Below are 24,963 nucleotides of genomic sequence, written 5' to 3' on the forward strand. Positions count from 1 at the left end.
GCCATAATTTTCGACTGTGAACTGAGAAGAATTATAACTTTGGACTCTGTTTGCATATATTTGTTACTGAAACACGTGACTCGGATGTGCACCAACATGGCGGAAATTATTTCTGTGACGTCACGTGAAAACGATCTATAGAGTGTGTGACCAAAAAGGCTCTCAGTCTATCCACTGATCAGGACTCACACTGGAACAGAATTCTTTTAATAGCTTTCGCTGGAACTGTAAGTTAGATCGACTATGTGACGATCACGAACATAGTCGTATCTTGGTTGAAATCATCAATTTATAATTAGTCATTAAATAACAGGCAAGGAATTAGGACTAGCTAGTCTTTTAAAAAGAAACTATTGTGAATTCAGTTCTTCAGATTTCATGTGTTACATTAGAGGAACGCTTTTCAATTGACTGTAAGGGTTTATCCTTTAATCAATTTGTTTTTTCTTTGTCAGCTCAAAACAAAAAGCAACTTACAATTTTCATTCTCACATTTAGACCCAGTATCCTTGTTTCTCTTCCCTTTGGGTCGTATTTTGCTACGCATGACACACACGGCATTTTTTTACCGCGACCGGCGCCGGTTGCAAACTATTCGCGAAAAGTGTGTTTTATTAATTTGTGATACGTTTGGTGTCTTATGGTTTTTATCATTGGAATACGTCATTTTTTTATTGTTTTTTATTTTTGTTTTTTGATTCCCAGTCAATTGAAGAGGGTTCAGCCTCACCTCTAGCGGAATCCTGCAAAGTGACTGAAAAAAATGGCCCAGGGTTGATGCCAAATTGTCGATGTAGCCAATTTATGTGATGGGTTTTTAGATGTTGATTAATTAAGAGGGGACTAACAAATTCTAAAATGAGATTCAGTCATTTAAGTTCTGTTTCCCTCTTCAGAAAGTAGGGCATAAAAGCGGTTAAATATGCCAAGGTGATGACACGTTTAAGTTTCCGCAAAACATTATTTACTTGTTACATTGATATGTTTTTGTCAACATTTAGAATAACTTTTTAGGAGACTCTTGAGTTCTTCTACATAAAAAGGAAGAGAAACGTGTAATTTTAATAACAATTATTATTTCCAAGTCTTCAGTCAGTAGTGTCAATTTATATTACATTATTTTAAAAATCAATAAATTGATTCCTAAATGTCAGTAATGGATTTTTACTTAGTTTCACTTAAGTTATAACTAATTAGCACTGATTGTGAACAAAGTTATTAGGGGAAAGAACGTGGAAATATGTTTCACCGAGAAAACGAGAAACCTCAAGTTCACCATATCAATTTCCAGATCTTCGTTTTTGGTTTTTGGTTTTTTTTTGCTTCCTTATCCTTTCAGTCTCTTCTCCTGCCTCACTTTCTACACCTTCTCAACTTTGCCTCCCTTGGTTAGAGACGGAAGACTCACCTACGATTCACATCTTGACCCTTTTTCCATAAAATTATACCAAAGCCCTTTCAGATCCCTAAAAAAGTGTAATTCGGGGCTTTAGTTCTTTCAAGCCGAAGTCAAAATACACTGTTATATTCGTGGATTTTGTCGTGTGTGGTTATATAAAAACTTGTCATGCGGATGGGGCTAATTATTCGCTTCCACAGTTTGAACACAACTGAAACGGGTCGGTTCCTATGGCGACAATCTCCTTCAGAAAGGAAGTGATAAATGTTTCGCGATAAAAAATCCAACTTTGCTCAAAAGGTCTTTAAAAAGAGGGGAAGTGAAGCATAGACGGGGTTTTTCATCACCTTGGCCCTTGTCCGTCAACCTTCCCTGTACAACAGACTGATACGGTCTGAATTAAAGGCGGCGGGGGAACAAAACTGGTCTCACGAAATAATTTAAATCCATCTTTGACGTTCCAAACATTTCGGGTCAGTAATAAAGCGGTCGTCTTTACTATTCGATCAAGTGTGGGCGGACAAGGAGAGCGTATAAACATTTGATGAACAGTCTTCATGTAGCTTTGCGCTATATGTTACACTTGTTCAGACATAATTAAGTCAGAATGGAAAAAATCTTAAATAACAACTTCCTCTGTGCAACTGATTAAAGGTCATTAATATGAATTATGTATAATTGACTTTCACCAACCAACTACATTCCAAAGAAAATAATTAAGTTTTAGCAATCAAAAACTCACTGTAGCTGTTTGCTAAAATTAAAAAATTAATCAAAATTAATTGCTTTGTTTTTCTAAGAACAAACTCTGTATTCTATTGCTTCGTTCTCACTGTTTTGGCTTCACTAATTCCAGGAGGACAAGGTAAGATTTTCCTATAGTCATGTCTTATCAATAGTCTGAGTAATATTTTGAAGTTTACTAAGAGTTTTTTATTACTTTTTTGTTACCTTTATTAACCTAACAAGGCCTTGAAATATTCGCACAAGACTCTTCTCCTAGTATTGGTATAATGAATCATTTCGTCTAAATACTCGCAATAATACTGGATAACAAATACATTTTACAAGAGGTTCGTGAATATTTTGTTATTTTGCTACTCAATTTTTTGAAGTAAGATGAATACAAACGGATGAAGTTTTAGGGAAAAAGTTTTAGGAGAAACCTACAGCGAAAGTTTGCTTTAGAGTAATTACTCGCGTCTCTGCAATCTGTTCATGAACGTTTAACATAACAGCAGTTATCTAAACTTTTCGCCGAAACATGTTACATGTAATAAAACGTGACTCTTTGCCACAAATTGGCTCTAAAGTTGATCTTAAGCTTTTCTCAAATTTCACAAAAATGTAAATCAGAAGATTCTTGTATTTCCGGTTTAAATCACTTAAACGTATCCACAATAGTTTGTATGCTTTTAAATTGATGCACCCTAAACGGCATGAATCTTAGAAGCTTTTTATAAGCTGATTCTTCCTACGAGTGTTGGATATCGATAAGATGTCTACATGTATAACTGATTTGGATAATTACCAATTTTGTAAAACTCGTATCGATTATATTTTTTCGCAAAGATTGGTAAAAAAAGGCTTTTTCTGTCTTTGTTCAGAGTGAATAAATTTGTTTTGCCGCGAGAAAAAAAAAATAAAATTAACAAACAAAGAAAAAAGAAGAGAGCAAAAAAGAAACTATTCCAAATATATTTGTCTCCTTGTTTTAGGCAGAATAATAATCTAACCTGCACGAAGCGATACCGTCATAGCAAGTAAAATTAAGAAAGTATTCACATTGTTAGACAACATCTGTCGGCGAGTCTTGTGTGGTCAGTAGATTTAATTTGGAATCACTGAAAAACTGTCATGAATAATTTGCCACATAGGTGGTTTGAACGAAAATAAAAAAAACAGAACCAAAAAAACTATTCCAAATATATTTGACCCCTTGTTATAAGCAGAATAATAAATTAACCTGCATGAAGCGATATCGTCATATCAAGTAAAATTAGGAAAATATTCACATTTTTAGACAACATCTGTCGGCGAGTCTCATGCATTCAGTAGATTTAAGTTGGCACCATTGCAGAAACATAACGGAAACGAACAACAGCGTAAACGTCCTGACTTAAATATGACGGAAACATGACTTGACATTTCTGTTCCGGAAACATGACGAAAACTTGATAGAATCGCCTAGACTTGGTATCACACGTTTCTGCAGAACGTAATGTAGCGGAAACATGAAGCTCTATGTTTCTGTCACATTTAAGAAATGCGGAAACGTGGAATTTCGTCCTTTGTCAAGTGCGAATTATTGGAAAAGTGTTATGAACAATTTGCCACTTAGGTGGTTTGTTTCTCGGCTACTAGGTAAAGGTTCGTTACCAACGTGATCTACAACTGAGCCATGACAGTAGGACTGAAATCACTTTAAAAGCACCTGGTAAGGGTAATTATCTTCCACGCTATTTGGTTCTGAAGTGTTTTTGAATTGGGTAGATTAGTTTTTGAATATAGACTTTGAGTCGCAGGGAGCTCTGTCCGCTCCACAATAAAGTTGTCATAACTTATGGGCGGTCCTGTGGTCAGTTATTGTTATGAAAAATGCCTGATTATGATTAACACTTGGGGTTATCAATGAGACAAATTTCAAGTCTAAGGGAAGCGCGATCAATTTTTCCGAGAATAGGAAATGAAATTTGATCGTAGACGCCAAGGACTGGAAACTATCCATCCGTGTTATTAACATTTGTCCTCAAAAAGAATCAAGAAAATGTTGAGTGCACAATAAATAAGAACGTTAAGTTTCATTTGAGGTTTAAAAGGGAAAAGAATATGAAGAAAGTAGTTTTAATTCTTCGACCTGTAAACAGATTGGAATTAAGTAATAGAGGGCTTTTTTCGTTTGCACGACTTCATCTACTCATGAAGGAAGTTGGAAGTATTCGTGGAGCCGGTTATGCAAACCTTCCGATGTGTCTCAGGGTTGCTTAACTTCCAAAGATGAGGCAAGGAAAATACTTGAAAGATATGTCTCAAAAATATGAGTGAACATAAAAAGCCACTTCCTATCATCTTAGCGCAACTTTCTATTAACAAGAGCGTACGTAATATCTTAGCTTCACTCCAACAGATAATCTTCCTTGTAAACCAAAGTTTAACAAGGAACTGAACGAAATCAGAGACGGTGATATATTTGAGCGACGTATAAGCTGCTACATGCGACATATTTTTGCCGGGTAGGTTGGCACAGTTTCATGCTCTCACCACGCAAAAACGTCTCTTTTTGAGGGAGAACACCAAATGTATTGTGCCTTAACAGATGGTTCTCCCATTTTGTAATTCAGGCTGACATCCCTACCAAAGATACCACCTTTAACTAAAATCATCTGCGAGAAGAAATCAATTTAATACCAAGAGATCCAACTCAATACTTAATTCTCTTGAAGAAATGTTCTTAAAACTGAGGGCTTTAATGGACAACGCTAAACCTGAAAACAGACCCGTTATCCAGTATGCAGCTGTCTACAAGTTTTTTGTTTGTGTTAATTCAAACCAAAAGCGTTTTCGACATGTCTCAAAAAAAGTGAGCCGAGAGGATATTCAAAACTAAATAGATCGTCGCTCAAATTCATCACACAGAGGCCAATAGAATAGCACAGTAATCTAACTCTTCTTTCGCTGAAAGAATACCACGAATTCGAATAGAATTCAAACTCAACTGATGGAAAATTAGTGTGATTTGAATCCTTGACCAGTTTACGAATATTTGTGTTCATACAAAAGAAACATGACACCCTAAACGAATGCCTTTTACAGAGTTTAACTTTTGTTTCGAAAACTCTCTAATTTTTAGATTATTCTACAGCGAATCATGTTTCTCTTTTATAAGTTTATTACAGAAAGGGGGTTTCTATTCTAATTGTCCACTGTTCTCAGTCAGCCTTAGGAAACAATTTTATTCACTGATGTTGTAATACCCGGCCCGTACCTCTCACTGAATTTCGTTTTTCAGGAAAAATGCTGTGGATATTTCGTTATTTTCTTGTCTGCGTTTCGGTCACCAACCCTGTAATCGCTGAGGATCAATGCAGGGTAGAAATGAACATTCGTGGCATGGCTCTCAAAGGTTTCGCTTTTAAGAGAATGGCGGTGGCGGCTCCTCACATTTGTGATATCTTATGTGAAAGGGAAATTATCTGCCAGAGCTATAATTTCAACAGAAAAGAACAGATCTGTGAACTAAACAACCGCACAAAGGACGCAAGACCCGAGAATTTCCGCTCAGACCCAGCGTGGTTTTATATTCGCCGTTTAAACGGAAGAGGTAAGAACTTAACAAGCACTTTGAATAAAAACCATGCTGCCTACAGTCCGTGTTTTCCAATCTCCTGTGCTCTTTGGTATCAATTTCTCTATCAAAATAGAAAGTTTCATCCTTTTCTTTTTTCTTTTAAGTTTAAATATTTGTTAACTTCCGTTTAAAAAAAAGCAGCTGTGATACATGTATAAACATTGACAAAAAATGATTGCGTCTTTTCTACAAGAAGCTTAAGGTCAGTAAAGAACTTTGAAGAATTGGAAGCTCAAACGAAGGGTTTATGCGAGGGGGGTCCTGTCTCCCTAGAGGGTTGTGCTTGACAGAACGTTGAAATATTTCACAACTAAAGAAGGACATTCAAGTGAATGGAATTCGAGCCTCATTTTTATTCTCTCGTGCTTTTCACTTTTTCCTTTCCATCTGCGCTTACGAATACTTTATTTTCAACATTTTTACCCGTACCAGCTCCCTTGGGTTCGATACAGGAGTTACCAGCACGTTCATGCCGTGAAATAACAGCAAGCGAAGGGAAAGACACCGCAAGCAACAAATACTGGCTGGATCCATCTGGCACTGGGAAGGCAGTGTTGGTTTATTGTGATATGAATTTGGGAGGTAAATTACATTTAACCCATTGTAGCTTTAATTTGCGTTTGAGTTGTCGTTTTTTTGTAGCGTCCTTGGTTGCTTTAAGATGTAAAAAAATCGCAACAGTCCTGAGAACAATGCATTGCGCAGTTTCAGCTGTAGATTAAAAAGAAAAAAAATACCCCAAAGGGAAAAATAAGATAAGCAAATAGACAGGGTTTAACCACACTTTTTTTTTGAAAAACATTCTTGCTTTAACCCTTTACACCCTAACATCAGTATTCATGTTCTCCATACTGTTCTCTGTACATTTACTAAGGTGCTGACAAGGAGAATTTGTTTGACAATCAAGAGTTTCTTTGGTTGGTGATCATTTCCTTTATTCTTGTGACCTTAATGTTTGATTCAGGGCTGATATGGTATGGAGAAATTAGATGCCAGTCACTCTTAGGGCTTAAAGGGTTAATATTGCAGGCATTGTCCATTTTGCTGGAAGAAAATAGAAACATTCTTTTTGTGTTATGTGGCCATGATTGTCAATTTAGTACAATGTACTGTTTCCTTGCTAAATTAACAACAAGATCATGATGAATGCATCAGTGGAAACAATGCCTGTGACGTGAATGCATACTGTACCAACACTGTGGGTTCCTATTACTGTACCTGAAAGGAAGGATACACTGGCGATGGACGCTCGTGTTGAGGTACATTATTATTTTAATCAGTAAATTCTGTGATTACATTTAAAATTTAGATGATGTTTATGTGAACACCATGATAGTTTATACTGTTGGCTTGTTGAGAAAGGAGTCAAATGGCTTATCAATGTGATATACATTTATTCGCTGAGAGGGGAGAGGAGGGGAGGGGAGGGGGGGGAGGGGTCACAGTTTCCGTATCTACAGATGGGTAGAGGATTGTTTCGTGCGTGACGTAATCATTAACAGAGCGGAAAGAGAATGGAAACCTTCTATGAACCTACTTTGATTTTGCTAAAGGGATTTTAGGAGCTTTTTCTCCTTTATCTTATTCTGCTCAACCTGCAGGAATATTTTTCAAGCGGTAGTTGGTAATACTGGCAAGAAAATGTGGACAAATTTGTTATTAGTATCATAACTTTCACTTTTATTGTACGTTTTTACGCAGGATTTACTGCTGTGTTTACAAATCTTGGTATGATTGGAAGGAAGGGACCAGACTCGATTGGTAGTCATTACAAAGATCAAGATCATGACGGACAAGTAACATTATCCAGCGGCATTCAACTGTGGACTGTGCCACGCACTGGTGAATACAGAATAGAAGCAATAGGAGCCCCAGGGGGCTACGGTGAGGACAGTATCATCAAAACCGGAGGAAGAGGGGCAAGGATGATTGGAAACTTTATTTTGTCCAAAGATGAGATCATTCATGTACTCGTTGGTCAAAAAGGGGGAAAAGGGAATTCAAACCCAAAAAATGCCGGAGGTGGTGGAGGTACATTCGTGGTGAGAGAAAACAAGTCTTTGATCGTAGCTGGAGGTGGAGGGGGAATTAAAAATATGTCAGAACAACATCCAGGATGTGATGCGTCCATAAACACAACAGGAAATTCAGGGAACAATTCGCCTTTGGGGTCAGGAGGAAGCAACGGACACGGAGGAAATACGAGTGGTCAATTTGCAGGTAAGTGGAGAAGGAAGAAAAAAAAACCAATCAGTTTTTTCAGTTCACCAGGATAGGAAGACGACAATAAGATTTATCGGAACTTAATTATTAAAATTATTAATTCTAGTTTTGAAGTTTTTCTTTCCTCGGAGGCACCTCTTAGAATATCTAAATTTCAACTGGGTTTCCAGTTCAGATTTTAGAAATCGAACACATTTATTTACTGCTCACCATCGATCCGTCAATATACATAGGCATCACTTCATTTACATTTCTCTCTTCCAAATAAGCTTTTCTATTTCTAGCAATTGACTACCTAATAATACTCTTAAATAAACTTCCAAAAATTGAGAAGTGCACTTAATTGATAGTATTACGAATCGTCGTTTAAACGCTCTTAAACAAGTAGTCAATTAGGAGCCGTTTATGAGATAACTGCTTCTCACTTTTCGTTTATTGTAGATGGTGGCGGCGGCGGCGGCGGCGGCTTCTACAGTAATGGGCAAGATACACAGTCCCGTAAAAATGGAGGTCAAGGATATCTTCAAGGAGGAAATGGTGGATATGGTAGGGGTGGGTTCGGAGGTGGCGGTGGGTTACGTACAGGCAACGGTGGAGCTGGAGGAGGTGGAGGTTACTCTGGAGGAAATGGTGGAGCTTATGAACAGTTTTCCTGTGGGGGAGGGGGTGGATCTTTTAACAATGGGACAAATCAGCAGAATGAATGTTGTTTCAATAGCGATGAACATGGTGGAGTGATCATCACGTTTCTTCAGTGACATGCCCTTGCTAGTACTTTCTCTCACATGTAGACTTGTTTTGAAGGCTGATTGTTGTTGGTCTTTAAACTCCGGAGTTGAATAATGGTGGTGTTGGCCCAACGGTGCAACCTGAGGAATTAGTCATTTGTTTTTTAGTTCAGATTTTAAATAAACAAACACAATTTTCTCAGAGTAAATATTTTATTTATGAACATCTCCTAACGTAAGGAATACGTAACCTACAAAAACTGCTATTTTTGTTCTTTTTCCGGCTCTTTTCTAAGCAATTTATCGGATGGACATGTGCATCACTTGATAACTAGTTAGTACACAACATGTAGGGTATTAGGACTATCAAATGTTTCGTAGAGAAAATGTTGAGAAGACAGTCCTTTACATTTTTCTGTACTTCAATCACTACGTCTATTTAAATATGATTTTCCACTGACTACGAGGGTTTATCAATTCATTTTGGATGATTAAGTCAATTTTAGACCCAGTATCTTTGTTTTTCCGGCCGCTCTTTGGGCCGACCGATTGCATTTTTTCGCATGACACAGATTGCAGTTTTACTGCCATTGGCGCTGGTTACAAATTATCCAAAAAACTTGTATTTAAATTGAGATTGTATGGCCTCCTTTGTCGATTATCAACAGAATCCCCTATTTATAAATATTTTGGCTTTGTTTTAGTTTGACAATGATACTCTTGATTCAATGTTTCAAAGCTTTCAATAACGCCTTAGGTTGGAAAGATCCAGACAGTAGAGAAAGAGAAGGCCGAAATAAGGTGGGGAGGGCACAACCCCCACTGCATGTAAAAGGCCAAGCCGAAAACAAAAAACAAAACTATTATGAAAAACACTTAAAGCACAGTCACCCTCAGTTTTTCTCTAAGTACCTGCTTTGGTGTCATGGAAATTTAAAAGATTTGTGGTTTTACTGATAAATCTCATCAATGATTGGGTCTCGTTTCACGAAGTACGCGAAAGTAAAAGTAAGGATGTGAATAAAATATTGTGTCATTCTTGGGGCCTGTTTACATGGAGGTGGGGGACCCCAGGTAGGTGTGGTAACCCGCCTAGGTGGGGTAACCCGCCTGTCCATATAACTTCTTATTTTATTTGATCACGTTTACATGATAGGTGGGGTGATGCACCTAGGCGGGTAGGGTAACCCTGTCAGCCGGGGTGACAATTTGCCATGTAAACGTGTCGAGGTGGGGTAACCCGCCTAGCCAGGGGCGCGGTTATGGCAAAAAGCTCAAAAGCGAAACATGTATGTTTTAAAACTTTGTACATTTCCTAGCCGTCTCATGGCAGAAATCACCAGAAACCGCAACGGACACACAAGGAGTGTAAAATGTTCACATTTCGGAATATTTAGCGATGTAAATCAACCATATTTGGTTTCCTAAACTATTCCGTATAACGTGTTGTCAACGGTTCCTCGCGAAAGCAAACACCGCGTAACACAACGCGTGACGCTTTCATGAATAAATACATATGTGTCCGAAAATTAATCTTTCGTCTTTTTCGAGATGTGAGCCTGATTCCCAGTCAATCGAAGAGGGTTCAGCTACACCTCTAGCAGAATCCTGTAAAGTGACTGAGAAAAATGGCCCAGGGTTGATGCATCATCTCTCAAGTCGTAAAACTGTAGAGTTTAGCTTCTTGCCACCTCTGACTATATGTTTATAGTTCAGTGATTATTATTGAAGAGGAGATTTGAATAAGTGTAAGATTAAAATCTTGATCCTTTTTCCATAAAATTGTACCAAAGCCCTTTCAGATCCCGAAAAAAAAGGGTAATTTGGGACTTTAGCACTTTCAAGCCGAAGTCAAAATACACTGTAATATTCGTAGATTTTGTCGGGTGCAGTTATATAAAAACTTGTCATGTTGATGGGGCTAATTATTCGCTTGTACAGTTTGAACACAACGGAAACGATTCGGTTCCTATTATGACAATCTCCTGCAGAGAGGAGGAGATAATTGTTTCGCAATAAAAAATCCAACTTTGCTCGAAAGTTCTTTGAAAAGACGTGAAGTGAAGCACAGACGGGGCTTTTCATCTCCTTAGCCCTTGCTCGAGAAACCCGCACCCCCCGTCAACCTTCCCTGTACAACAATCTCATAGCGTCTGAATTAAAGGCGGCGGGGAAGCAGGGGGAGTTGGCACAAGACTCTTCTCCTCGTATCGGTATAATGAGTTATTTCGCCTAAATACTTACTCTTCTTGCAATAGTATTGGATAACAAATACATTTCACAAGAGGCTCGTGAGTATTTTGTCATTTTACTACTCAATTTTTTGAAGTAAGATGAATACAAACGGATAAAATTTTAGGGAAATAGCTTTTGGAGAAGCCTAAAGCGAAAGTTTACCTCAGAGTAATTACTCACATCACTGTAATGCTTTTCATGAACGTTTTTGACTTTTCGATCCCACAAGATGGATATGATGACCAGTGGCAGACCTTTGTATTTTAAAAAGAAGTTGAGAGGCTTATTTTAACTTGACTGAAATAGCTCGGCTGGATCGACATAAAATTGACACCACTTTTCTACAGTTTCGTAATGAAAATTAATTATCATGAGCCAAATAAAGATTTAAAGAAAAAAGCACGCGCAGCTCTTTAAACCTTTCGCTGAAACATGTTATGGGTAATAAAGCCTGATTCTTTGTCACAATTTGGCTTTAAAGTAGATCTTAATAATGGTTGTTCAAATTTCATAAGATCTAAATCAGAAAATTGGTGCACTTCCGATTTTAATCTCTAAAAAGTATTCACAATAGTCAATATGCTTTCAAATTGATGCACCCTAAAAAGGCATGAATGTTAAAAGCTTTTTACACCCTGATGCTTCCTACGCGCGCTGAATATCGATAAGATGTATAGATGTATATCTTGAAAAACTCGTAGCGATTATATCTTTTTCGTAAAGATTCGTCTAGTAAGGCATAGCTTAAGCTTTTTTTTTCAGAGTGAAAACGCTGAACAAAAATAAAATTAACAAACAAATAAAAACAGAAGAGAACAAAAAAGAAACTATTCCAAATATATTTGTCTCCTTTTTTTAGGCAGAATGATAATCTAACCTGCATGAAGCGATATCGTCCTAGCAAGTAAAACTAAGAGAGTATTCACATTTTTAGACAACATCTGTCGACGAGCCTTATGTGTTCAGTAGACTTAATTTGGCATCACTGAATAGATCACCCTTCATGCAAGTTATTTAAAAACTGTCATGAATAATTTGTCACATAGGTGGTTTGTTTCTAGGATACTAAGTATAGGTTCTTTTCCAATGTGATCTACAACTGGGCCATGGCAGTAGGAATGAAATCACTTTATTTAAAGCACCTGGTAAGGGTAATTATCTTCTACGTTATTTGGTTCTAAAGTGTTTTAAGGTTGGGTAGATTAGCTTTTGAATAAAGACACTGAGTCGCAAGGAGCTTTGTTCGCTCCACAATAAAGTTATCATAACTTAAGGGTGGTCCTGTGGTCAGTTATTGTTATTAAAAATGCCTGATTGTGGGACAAATATAAATTTTTAAGGGAAGCGCGATCAATTTTTCCTAGGAAAGGAAATGAAATTTGATCTAAGACGCTAGAGACCGAAAAATTTTCATCCGTGTTATTGGTCCTCAAAAGTTTGGAATGGGAAAGTACTGCGCTGAAAAAAACGCAAGAAAAGCCTTGAAAGAATCAGGAAAATGTCGAGAGCATAATAAATAAGAACGTGGACTTTTAATTGTGGTTTACATGCTCTCATCATGCCTGAAACACGTGTCATTTTGCGGAGAACACCAAATGAGAGTGCCTCACCAAAAGGTTCTCCCATTTTGTAATTCATGCTGACATCTTTACCGACGACACCACCTCTGACTAAAATCATCTGCGAGAAGAATTCAATTTAATACTTAGAGATCCAACTCAATAATTAATTATCTTGAAGAAATGCCATGAATTTCATATCGTAATGGAACTCTTGAAAACTGGAAGACTAAAAGCAGAATCTTCATAGCTTCAGCTACCTCTAATTTGTTCAATAACATTTCTTCAATAAATTGCATATGACAGCACTTTTCCTACTGTAAAGACTGAAGAAATTCTGTTTTAAAGGCTGCTTGTTGCTTGTTTTAAAACTCCATAGGTGATTGGTTATCTTCTCATTCTTCAGGTTTTGGTATTGAGGGTTTTAAGGTGTAGGTTAACCAGTGCAACCTTTCAAAGGTATCAAAGTCGTTCCTTTTTAGTTCAAAGTTTAAATTTACAAACAGCATTTGCTAGAATATGTTTATTTGTGCCTAATCTCTTTCGCACTTGTTCTTCAAAAAACCTGTCGCGTTTCACTTTCTTAATAGTTCCAATAAGACTTAATGTCCCTAATTGATTTAATGTGTCTGAATTATTTATAAATGCATGATTTCTCTAAAAAAATAAACTGCTGGCTCTCTCACACACATAGTCGAAGAAGTTTGAATTCGGGCATTATTTTTTAATCATAGCTAGAAACAATCTACAGTACTGTAAATACTTTCCTGTTAACTTGTTTTGAGAGAAGCTGACACCTTTTATCACATTTAACAAAACGTTTTGTTATGTGACTTAAGGGTCTTTGTTAAATCTTTCCGTTTGGGTTTTTTCCAGTACCCAGTTTATCTTGTCTCTGTGTTTGATTTGCATACACAGTGACACGTCGTCGTGCTTCAAAAGTTTCAAGGAGCTTAGAATTTGACTTTTTTCCATTCACTTTCGATATATACTTTTGTACATAAAGAAAGCTATTCATTTTTCTTTGTGGAGATTATTTGGTCATCATTGGTGAATTTAGAAAACGTTCAAAGTAATTTAAGGAAAGAAAGGAAAGTAAGCCCAGGTACTCCTGTAGAGGTATCGCAAAGAGACCTGGGAATTGTCTTATGGTAATTTTGCTGTTTCTGATCGAACATTTGTGGAAAGACTTTTTTTAAAAATTAAGAGTTCCTGCTTTCCAGAACTTAAAATCGTCTCAAGTCATAAAATCATAGTGTTGAGCTTCCTGCTACTTTTGATTATGTATGTTTATAGTCCAGTAATTATTATTGAAGTAAATACATAGTTAAATAATGGAACATAATTTTCAAACTGTTTCTGTAAAATTGTAACAAAGTGTCCTGTAGGTCCCTTGAAAAAGCTGAATATTTGGGGCCTGAGTAATTATAACCTGAAGTCAAAACACACTGTAATATCCGCTTGGATGGTTGTGTGTGGTTATGTAAAAACTCATCTTTATAGATATGGTTAATTATTCGAGTCGGTTGCTATGGTGACAATCTCCCGTAATGAGTGTAGAGTGTAGAGTATTTGAACGCATATTTAACTACAGCTGTCCTAATTTGTCTGACGTTTCCCGGCATAAAGTTGAAAAACTCAATTAAGCTGTTCGTTGGAATTATAGGGGGCGTTTTGTGGGAACATGCTCTTTGTTTTCTACTGCTATATTCTCACCGTTTTGGCTTCTCTAATACCAGAAGGACAAGGTGAGATTTTCCTACAGTTATGTCCTAGTTCATGTTTGAGTACTACTTAAATGTTTACCGAATCGTTCTGTCACATTTTTATTATCCTTATCAATATAACTGAGCCTTGAGATATCCACACAAACTTCTTCCCGAAATATTTAAGATAATAAACTAATTTTCACCAAGTTTCGCACTAGACAGGCATAAGACAACGATCGTATTTCATAAGAAGTTCAGAATAAAATTCTAGGGAAAATGGGTTTTGGGAAAGTTTACTTCAAAGTAATCAATCAGGTCTCTGCAATGTTTTCGATAAACGTTCTCGACTTTTTGACACGGCGTAATGGATAAGTTGACCACAAGCAGATCTACGAATTTTAAAACAAGTGGAAAGACTTGTTGAACTCAACTGAAATGGCTCGGCCGGATCAAAGGAAAGTTTGACGTGCAGCTTTTCAAGTTATTTAATAACTATAGTCTCTTAGTTAACAAATAGAGAAGCCTTGACTGTGCTCTGTTCTGTTATAAAGCACGCAGGAAGCGGCTAGAGCATGAAAGAAGTGTAGGGAGAAACACGAGACGTAGTCGAGTGTTTCTTCCCACTTCTTGAGTGCTCTAGCCGCTTCCTAAGTGCTTTATAACAGAACAGAGCACAGTCGAGGCTTCTCTATTTGTTTTATAATAAAGAATCCGTTAAATTCCCCATGTATTACTTTCAATTTTCAAAACAAACTTTATTTCCAAAGCGAAGAACAGTGTCGTCAGCATGCTCTATACCCTCATAGAGCACGCTACAATAAGCCAATCAGAATCCCTGTTAGAATGGTTCAAATAATCTGATTGGCTGTACAAGACAAAAGCTGTCAAAAGCGTCAAACCATCAAAGTTCAAAAACCATCAAAGTTCACACTCTGCGATAGTTTACAAACTAAAATAATTCGGCAGGTCGAATTTAGCGCTTTTGCCTGAAGTTTTTAATTCGGAATCGTGAAGTGAAATGTTCAGTGAACTTCAGCCGAATTATGGCTCATAAAAACACGCGGGTTTTTTCACATGACAAGGTAGAAAACAAACAGTTCAAGGCGAGTGTTTTTTAAATGAACGACAGCCGAATTCACCGGAACATGAAGATCGCTCCGGATGACAGCGCCGCAAAACTCGGCTGCAGTGACTGAAGTGACTTTCCACTCAACACATTGGAAAGGATATCAGAGCGAGCTCTTATTTTTTCACTCGAAGGGCGGCATGATAAGTGAACCGCGATGGACTTCAGCATGATCATATTTGCTCAGACACCGTCATGATTAGTATGAATTTTAACAATTATGTCAGTTTGGTTATATTTTTCATCATTTCTGTTTTGTTCTGTTTTGTTTTTGAACTCTGAACTTTATATACTATACGAGTGTTGGCTGTGTTTGATTTTCATTACCGTACGTAAGCTTGCAATCTAACTGAGCGTGAAAATCTTTAAAACTCGGAATGTCTATTTTGTTTTTCCTTTGAGGATTTTCGTATCTGCCCACGTTTTAATTACGTAAATAACGGCGCCTGGTATGTTTACAAACCTTTCTTTGGTTCTTCTGTTATTACTTGCCGGCTCGCTTGTTTCGAAATTTCACTTTCAACTATCGGAAAAAAGCTAAAAAGAAGTCCCGGAAAAGGTCGAACATGGTACAATTTGGCAGATGGCGTGACAGCTTTAGCTCAGTTTTATGCTCTATACTCTCATAGAACACGCTCTTTCAACCAATGACAGCGCGCGTTATATCCGAACTTTATTATAAACTAGAATAGTGTTTCGTGGAAAAGAATTCAAAAGAGAGGAAAAAGCAACAGAGCTTCAAGTTTTACTTTGGGCTGTAACATGTTGCATAAAACTTGGCCTTTTGGGTAAAATCTGGCTCTAAAGTTAATCCTTAAGTTGATTCAAATATTACAGTGCTATAAATCGATGACTTTATGGATTGCGGGAAGCCTCTGCAGAAAGGAAGCTCTACATGCATATATACATAAATACACACATACACTCAGTGTACTTCCTAAAGAGGGCCTTCAACCTAAACAGGTGGTTCTCACGGAAAATTTTACGCAGTCCTGTTTGATCAAAGTTTAGATTGTTGACCGTCCATTTGAGGAGTTTCTCAGCGTATTTAATTTTCAAAAATTAACGCCGTCAGGTTTTTCAGTTTCTAAAAGTGTGAGAACAATGGTGGCAAACACCACCTTGTTTTTTTTGCGTTGATGGAAATAAATGTGTTTGATTGTATTTTTCGAATACAGGAAAGTAAGTAGCTAAGTGTAGATTCCGTCTAATGGAAAAACACGGACGTGTTCCCTACAGAGGATGTATTTTTGAAAAGGAATTCATCATAAATTGATGCAGACATCCTGTTTTGACTGACATGAAAATTTTTCTCCAGGCTCGATAATCAACACCTAACTTTGAGTCCTCACTTTCACAGTAAATTTAAAAAGCAAACTGATTTATTCTTTCAGTTTATCGTACCATCAACACCAATCTGAATAATAAAGTTGTCCGTCGAAAACGGAAATTTTCGGAAACACGCTCTTAAAGAAGATGATGTTAAAATGCAGACTTAACCCTATGGCTTGAAAGAAAAATTCCAGAAAAACGAATTTGACAAAAAAACGTTATTTCAGCATGCGGCGTCCTATTTTCTATCGCTTTTCAAGTTTTGTTGTCAATTACTTCTTGGACATCAGATTCTTAAAAGCAGTCGCATGATTCCTTTCATCGTTTTTCTACTTCACTCGACCAAAATGTAACAATTTAGGATTTATTGTTTCTGTTACATTTAATTGCACCCTTAAAATGTGCATGCTCGAGGGGAAATTTTAGTCAGTTCGCCTCCTAGCCATTGTTAATGCTCACTACGGATGTAAAACATTTGTTACATTTTTAGAGATAAAAGCCAGGGCCTAAATAGTAACAAAAGAGTTGGTAAAAAAAGGTTTTAATATACAGAGGTGTTTTTAACTCCTTGAGTTATACGTCAGCGAGTTTAATTATCTCTCGCTGATAACACTCAGTATGGTCGAAATCTGAAGTCACGCTACACAACAACACACTTACACTTTTCATGAATTGAGTTTTTTAGCCGAGAGCAAACAAAAGCTTCCCGAAAACACGAATTACTGTACATATCAACAAGGGTTGATTTTAGACTTCGGCGTCGTTTGATCGATTGATCATAGTAGGTGATCGCATCAAGAAGTTAAAAATTGCCGCTATCATTCGGAACAATAATTAAAATCACTCGACTGGTGCTCTAGGCAAGGCAAAAAACCGAAATCCAAATTAAAGCAATGATTCAGGAGTAACACTGCTGTAAAGTTCCAGTTTAAGTAAAAGTTCCTAGTGCCACAAAGCAACTTTCTAACTTAATAGATTTTTTCCCCAGGTAATTGCCGTAATTTAAAATTTACCAGTTTTCATAAACTTGGCTTCCGGTTGGAGAATCACACGGTTCGAACTATTGACATTGTCAACGAGGATCTCTGCATGTTTCAATGCTACTTGGAACCTAACTGCGTCAGTTATAACTTCTGTGAGATAAAACATTCGTCTGGAAAACATAAGTGTGATCTAAATAACGCGACTATTGAACACGATGAAGACCTGATGGAATACAAAAGTTGTATTTACCGCGGAGCAGAGGTGAGTATGAATTCTATGGGCTAAAAGTAATATTCCTTGTCCGAGAAGATACCGCACTAATATAGGGGATACCCCAGCCTCTCTGTTAAGAACAAGTCTTTGTAAGAATCAAACTTGGCAAATAAAAATTTTCAAACCCCCTTCAAATTTTGCCTGCAGTTAGGCACTCAGGGGGGATGCACAAAAATGCCCTTTTTAAAGGTCGCAGCACTCTTGTTGCCATGGTAACAACGGCTGCTTGTTCGAGGCCTAGGGCCCTCATTTTCATACAAAAACGTCGCAAAGAAGAGTGAAATGTTTATTTCTCTATCTCAAGCTAAATACAACATTACAAATTGCCACTTCTACCATACATAGTGAAATTATTTGCTTTCACTTTGATTTATTCAATTTTCCCTGAGAGTGAATGTGAACACACCAATAGATTATTCATCTCGGTACAGTTTCGGTCAATTTTGTTGTCGGGTAAAACAGGGAAAACGTTTATATGAATTTCTCCAAAAGCGCACCGATTCTGGAACTGAAACTACCCACCTAGCTGGTTATAATATTCTAGTTTTTAAATATGTAAAAATCTCTGCGGGCCTGCCTCTACTTTTTATAGGGGTAATTCGCGAAAAAAAGCTCAAAATCAGATATTGTATAATTTGGCGTTTGGTGTTTACATCTAATGTTCTCAACAACAAATGTTTCAGACAAATTAAAAGTGCGAGGCTTTGAAAGAATGTTATCTTATGAGCAATATCCCGAAGAGAAATCTCGCCTCTAGCTGTCATCTTTTAAAAAAATTGATCAACCTTCATGGAGGCCTACTCGACGTAACTACAAACATATACCTCAAATCGTGTGCATATCATCCAGATTCCGAGTGCTGCACCTTCTTTCATGGGAATTTGAGCAACCCGAAGTCCTCTGAAGATACACTGATATACTTGTATGTCATTTGAAACATGCTGAAGTCGGCTGATCTACACGAAAGTATCCTCACACCGGTCATTTGTCATGGAAACGTACGTTATCACGATGGCGTGACGCTGTATTTCTCCATAAAGTTTCCATCGGTTGCTCCAAAGAAGACAGGAAATGGTTATTTTTCATATATATCAGCAGATTTCCGCTTTCTGAATTAAAAACAACTAAAAAAAAAGAGGAAAGCCTTGATTGAACGCTCGTAAACACTGAGAATCTAAGAGTATAAATCGTAATTTGTCAGCGGCAGTACTACATGTAAAACCTAGTTGCAACAATAGCAATTTGAATTCGGGCAGTTATCATTTCCTTGTGACAGTAACTAAGATATTTTAAATCATCTGGAAACTGTCAGAAAACTGTTAGAAAATTTGCATAAGATATGACAAGGAGAGACTTATCACCGCCGCAGTGCTATCGAGTCAATCAATGTTTCCTTCCACGTCTTGATAAAGAAAGTATCATAACAAAGTTCGAAATAAAAGATTAATTCCACCTCTCAAACAACTTATTATCTTCACGCAAATCGCAAGTTGTCACTTGAACGAAACTCCCTATGGTTAATATGAAATCTGGATTGCTTCATGTCCTTCAGGAAAAAGAACAGCGATTCCATCACCATTATTTTCCATACTTTTCTCCCGGATATCTTTTACAAGCTTAAAGAAAGATGAATATAACGCAATCTCCCAGAGATTTACACGAGAGGAAGTCAAAGGTCTCTTTAATTTTCCCCTGAGGTGGTCGGCTTACCAGGAAGAAAAAGGAGATCGTTCAGTCCAATAACGTTAGTCTGTGGAGATTATCAAGCTAATAACAGAGAAGATTGTGCCATTTGGTTCATCAGTGACAGCATTAAATATTGAAAATTTTCATTTCCCAAGATGTTTGATTCTTACAGAGACTTGTTCTTAAATACCCCGCTTGCAACGGGAACAAATGAACACATGCGAGGGAACTGTCATGCCTGTAAAATCATTTTAAGTTTCTTTCTTCCTTTCCTTCCTAAGAATGCTTGTAAGCAGAATCCCTGCAAGAATAATGCAACATGCCAAGCTGGCTTTACAGACAGAGACTATCAGTGTTTGTGTGTTGATGGATCTGGATTTAAAGGCCATAACTGTGATGAGGGTAAGGAGTCTTATATTTTTATTGAAGCAGAAACATAATGTACCAGTGATAAGCTCCGCAGGCCCCTCCCTCAAATTGAAGTTCTTTTAGGTGATTGGGCAGACTTATTTGAAAGGGGTGAGTACCAAACAATCGCGAACACCTCAATAGTCTGATAGTCACAGAACATCGCAAGTGAAAGCCTTTACCTTTCATGGCTTGCTAGAAGAATAATCCAGAATGGCACAAGTTATTCATAATTCAAAAGAGGACTTATATATGAACAATTATGTTGCTTCTCATGGTTCATCTTGGAAAGGGATTCATCACTCATCTGTGTTTTTATCTCATTCAGTCTCAATTTTTTTAACGCGGTTTCTTACCCACCATCTACGCGAAGTAATTGTAATCTCTCAGTTTTCTTACGAAGCGAATGTCAAAAAAAATGAGCAAAAAGTTTACGCAAATATCAGGCGTGACCCCATATCTAAATAAAAAACATAAAATAATGAAAATATTTAAGGAAACCAACTTAGATAAAGTCCTTCGTCTTCTCTTTCCTTTTATAGACATAGACGAGTGCTTGTCTGGTAAACATGGCTGTGAGGGTAATACGACATGCAATAACATCATTGGATCGTACTGCTGCAGGTGCAAGAAAGGATATCAGGGAAATAACACAAACTGTACTGGTAAATATTCTTATGTGACAACAGGAAACGCTCGCGTGAGGACGAAAATTCGTGCAGCCACAGCAAGTCGAAATAACCTTCATGCCCTAATGGTATTCATTTTGTTGTCTCAGACATAGATGAGTGTTTGAACGGAACACACGGTTGTGATGTGAATGCTGAGTGTAACAATACCCTGGGATCTTACAAGTGCACGTGTAAAGATGGATTTCAAGGAAATGGAACCAAATGCACAGGTAACTGGTCCTGACATATTCACACTCCGTCTGTTATCTTCAGTTTTTCAGATTAGTGATAGAAACGGTCTCATCTACTTTAGTTTCCTTTTTGTGTTCTAGATCTAGATGAGTGTATGATCGGAACACATGACTGTGACGTAAATACTAAGTGTAACGTTTCCCTAAGATCTCACAATTGCACGTTTAAAGATGGAATTCAAGGAAATGGAACTAACTGTACACGTAACTAGTTGTAACATACCATACTCTCTATTTTCTCGATGATACCTGCATATGACAAAAAGGAATGACCAGAAAACTGTTTTTTGTTGATTTAGATATTAACGAATGCACTGAAGGTAAACACGACTGTGATGTAAATGCTGAGTGTAACAATACCTTGGGATCTTACAAATGCACTTGTAAAGATGGATATGAGAGAAATGGAGCCAACTGCACAGGTTAGTCAGAAGCCAAGGTACCAAACAATGTTTTCACAATACAAAAAAAAGTTAACTGTCAAACCAATTGATGTATACTTGGCTGCTTCAGACAAGAAACGCAGTATTGTCAGCGTGTAAGTTATTGGTTGAACAGACGCCGGCACGAGACTAGCAAAATCGTAGGGTGCTCTGCAAGTGAACATTATTCCAAAACTTTTGGCTTATTGATAGCGCTCCTTTAGAGAAATTCCGGTCTGTAATCATTTGCGAGAAAAGAAAAAGGACCATAAGTTGTGATAATGACCAAAGAACTATCGACGTTGTAGATGCAAATTATGGTAGACTGGACTCAAACACTTGTAAGCATTCCGCAGTTAGCAATACAAACTGCAAAGCTGCGAACTCTCTTTTCATTGTGCGGTTGAAGTGCAACGAAAAAGCAAGTTGTGAGCTGCATGCAGATTCTTCAGTTTTTGGTCATGATCCATGCCGAGGCACATATAAATACTTGGAAGTCAAGTACAAGTGTGTGAAGTTAGGTTAGTAGCTATAGCTATTGTTGTATGCTCTTAACTGGGGGGAGAAATGGCCTTTTGCTACCATTTAGGACGCATTTATTTTAGAATTGCGTCACGTGCTAGATCACCCGTCCATTTTCAGTCGGGGGCGTATTAAAAAAAATACGCAAAGAAGCAATCGCTAATATAGTCAGTACTCAAATATCAAATCTTTTATCGAATTAATACCTTTACACTTTTATCAAAGACATGGTGGATAAGCATTCATTTGTTTCCGGGGTTTCAGTTTCATTTTCCCTTGAGTGGCGCCCGCAAAAGCAAAGGAAAACTCGACAAGGTGGTCTGGGATAAATTTTATGCACTGGGGAAAAAGTTCTGAACTGCCGTCTGGTCGGTGAATCCTGGGTGGATCATGTGAACACCAAAGGAGTGCAAACTGACAATTTTCAAGCCATATGCAGAAAAATTCAATATTAGCATGCCAGACCATTTTCCTGCATAAATGGGGAGATAAAAAAAGGTTCAATTCAATAATTCTGGATCGCACCTTCGTGTACGTTGCTGATGAGCACTGCTGCTGAACTAGAAGCAAATGAAAATTTAGAGGTACCCTCTGTCTTGACTCCTGGTTAATCGTTCAGTAGCACAACGAGATAGACTTATTGTATACATTGAAGAGAGAATGTCCACTAAGACCGAGCGAAAATGGAAATTCGTGGTACATCTCGAAAATTCAAAATTCTTCATATTTTCTCTGAAGATACCCTATAGTGGCTTAAGAAACGTGATAGGATTTTTTTCGAGAAACATCTTTTTAAACTTTCATGAAATAAAAAAGTCTTTGCAAGTAACTTGACTTCAATCTTACGCCAGTGAGTAAAATTTAGAAGTCATGGTAAGCCGATGAAATTAACTAAAATTCACCTTCGAATAATTTGTAATTTAGCGTGTTTTTTTAAGGGACATTTTTTGTACCTGGTAAAACATCGGAGAAATTGAAAATGACATTCTTAAGAGAATAAATGCTGGTCTAAAATGGGGTGTAGAAATTAGTTTCAGGCTTTTTACCAGCGCCGAGTAGGAAGCCTCTCAAAATAGCGGTTATTACAACAAAAGCGTGTCAATCGGAAGTCAACAAATAGCACATTCTCCAAACCCGTAAGCAAAGGATTGTAAAATTTTTACATTATAATTAATCTGTTTAGTCGTCAGTAATCCACAGCGCTGAAGAACTGCATTTTTAGATCCTCTGAATAAGATATTGACTAAATATTTATTTTCGTGAGTATTTTATGGTTAGACATTTCAAAATTAGTGTCGCGCTGATCCGAATCAACTTACACGGTTTTTTTCAATTTTCCCAGCTTATTATTTCATGTTCTTTTAGAAGCAAAACAAAATACAAGAAGCTACACGAATAGACGACACCTAAATTCCTATCATGTAGATATACTACAGCAGTCAGCTAGTAAGTCTATTGGAACTTTTTCATGCTTTGAGCATGAAAAACTGAGGCAGCGACACACGTTTTCCCAAAGGTGAACATTGCGACCTCTTATACTCGTGTATTTTTTTTCTTCTTTTTCAAGGAAGCAACGTTGAATAATCGATCTAATCTAGACAAAAGTGTAGAGAAAAAAGTGTGATTATGCGATTGTTAGACCCTGAGGTTTTAACTGCATGTTTAACGAGAAGCAGCTAAAAAAGTAAACAGAACATTAAATTACTAATTATGTGTTGTGGGCCATTAGCTGAACTATTTTACAGGACTTTCAAGGAAACGAACAAATTGACGACATCTAGGAAAAACAACAACGACCATTTCATTACATCGACAACTTAGTTCTTAGATTGGGGTGGGAAGGGGAGAAACCTTGGGAACGAGGTTGCGACATCAGTAAATGAATTCCAAAATTAGCGACACGAATATCCCACCTTAAAAGGCTTCAGAGACAGCTATTAGAACAAAATTGGAATCGAGTGAGAATAGGGTTACCACCATTTTTTCCATCTTAGGGGCACATTTAATTGACACACTTCATTATGATCAGTCGTCCTCGTTAACAATCCTAGAGTGTATACAGGATGGCGACAAAGATTTTCTCCCCATGCTCCCGACGAACTTTACGGCATGACTAAATGAAAGTTCTGTTGGAACATTCCAATAACATTGGCTTAGCCACTAATTCCTCAACGCTGACATGCGCATTCCTCGCAAATCGACTGCAGTTTTTTCGATGAAGGCTTCTTGCGACTAACTGTAAAAAAGGATTAATTTCTAAGTATACAAATACTTTGTTCAAGGCATACGTTCATTGTTACCATTTGTTGACAGTTAATTGACGGGATTTTCCCAATTTTTAAAGCCACGGTGCACAGTACTCAATGAAAGCCCGGAAATTAATTGTATACCTGCTTTTATAAAAACATTTCCTTTTCCAAAGATTCGAAATTTCAAGCGATTCAGAGCTTTACCAGGCAAGGAAAATGTCGCTTGAAAAAGTGCACGAAATAGAGAATTTTAAGTACGCGAATTTTTAGCGATCGTTGAAAGTTTCCCGTGGCGTAACAATTGACTAAAAAACTTGGTTAACCTTCAAAGAGACATTTCTATACTTAAAACGGGGTTTTAATGCCATGCAACTTAGATCAGAGCAGATTGTTTGAGAGGGGATGAGATATGTTTATTTCAGCTGTTTTCATGACACGTTGGGTGTTCTAAATTTTAATTTTTTTTGGTTTTAAAAGGTATATTTAAACAAATTAAACTCACCACGTTCGTTGGCCTACCAATGGGTATCTTTAAAAAATTATCAAGGAAATTGGTTCTCTATCATGTGCAATCTCCTGCTCGGTGTTAGTGGGCATTCGCTCTTAAATGGTGAATTAGGTACTGCAGAGGCTTACCAATATAACGGAAAAACAACGCATCAAATCATTTACCTTCATCAGACAAACCAAAAGAAGAAAAAATCTAGGGAGACCCAACTCCGTAAGAGGACAATTAGCTTGTCATAGACACCCCGATAGGCCAGTTTGAAAGGGTATTCGCGACCCTTTAAAGAGCGCCAAAGACCAAGAGAAATGTTCTCTCTCGCCTCAAAATACA

The 24,963-nt window shown here is 37.3% G+C and overlaps 1 protein-coding gene across 3 annotated transcripts in view; it reads left to right on the top strand.

Moving 5' to 3' along the window:
* Positions 1 to 5,199: 5,199 nt before the first annotated feature.
* Positions 5,200 to 24,963, top strand: part of LOC149039456 (uncharacterized) — a 51,255-nt gene continuing 31,491 nt past the window's right edge. Inside the window, exons 1-4 of one of the 3 annotated variants that reach the window (XM_089185551.1) lie at positions 5,200 to 5,720; positions 6,180 to 6,329; positions 7,449 to 7,967; positions 8,412 to 9,019. In XM_089185551.1, coding sequence (XP_089041677.1) covers positions 5,414 to 5,720; positions 6,180 to 6,329; positions 7,449 to 7,967; positions 8,412 to 8,728 — 1,293 coding nt within the window. In that variant the 5' untranslated portion in view covers positions 5,200 to 5,413 and the 3' untranslated portion in view covers positions 8,729 to 9,019. Of the gene's footprint in view, positions 5,721 to 6,179; positions 6,330 to 7,448; positions 7,968 to 8,411; positions 14,241 to 17,647; positions 17,905 to 19,883; positions 20,005 to 20,788; positions 20,912 to 24,963 lie in introns of those variants that run through there. The other 2 variants (XM_089185552.1, XM_089185550.1) reach the window with 2 other exon arrangements.

This window comes from Pocillopora damicornis, chromosome 10 (genome assembly GCF_964200805.1).
Source record: "Pocillopora damicornis chromosome 10, jaPocDami1.2, whole genome shotgun sequence".
NCBI classification, from domain to species: Eukaryota; Metazoa; Cnidaria; class Anthozoa; order Scleractinia; family Pocilloporidae; genus Pocillopora; species Pocillopora damicornis.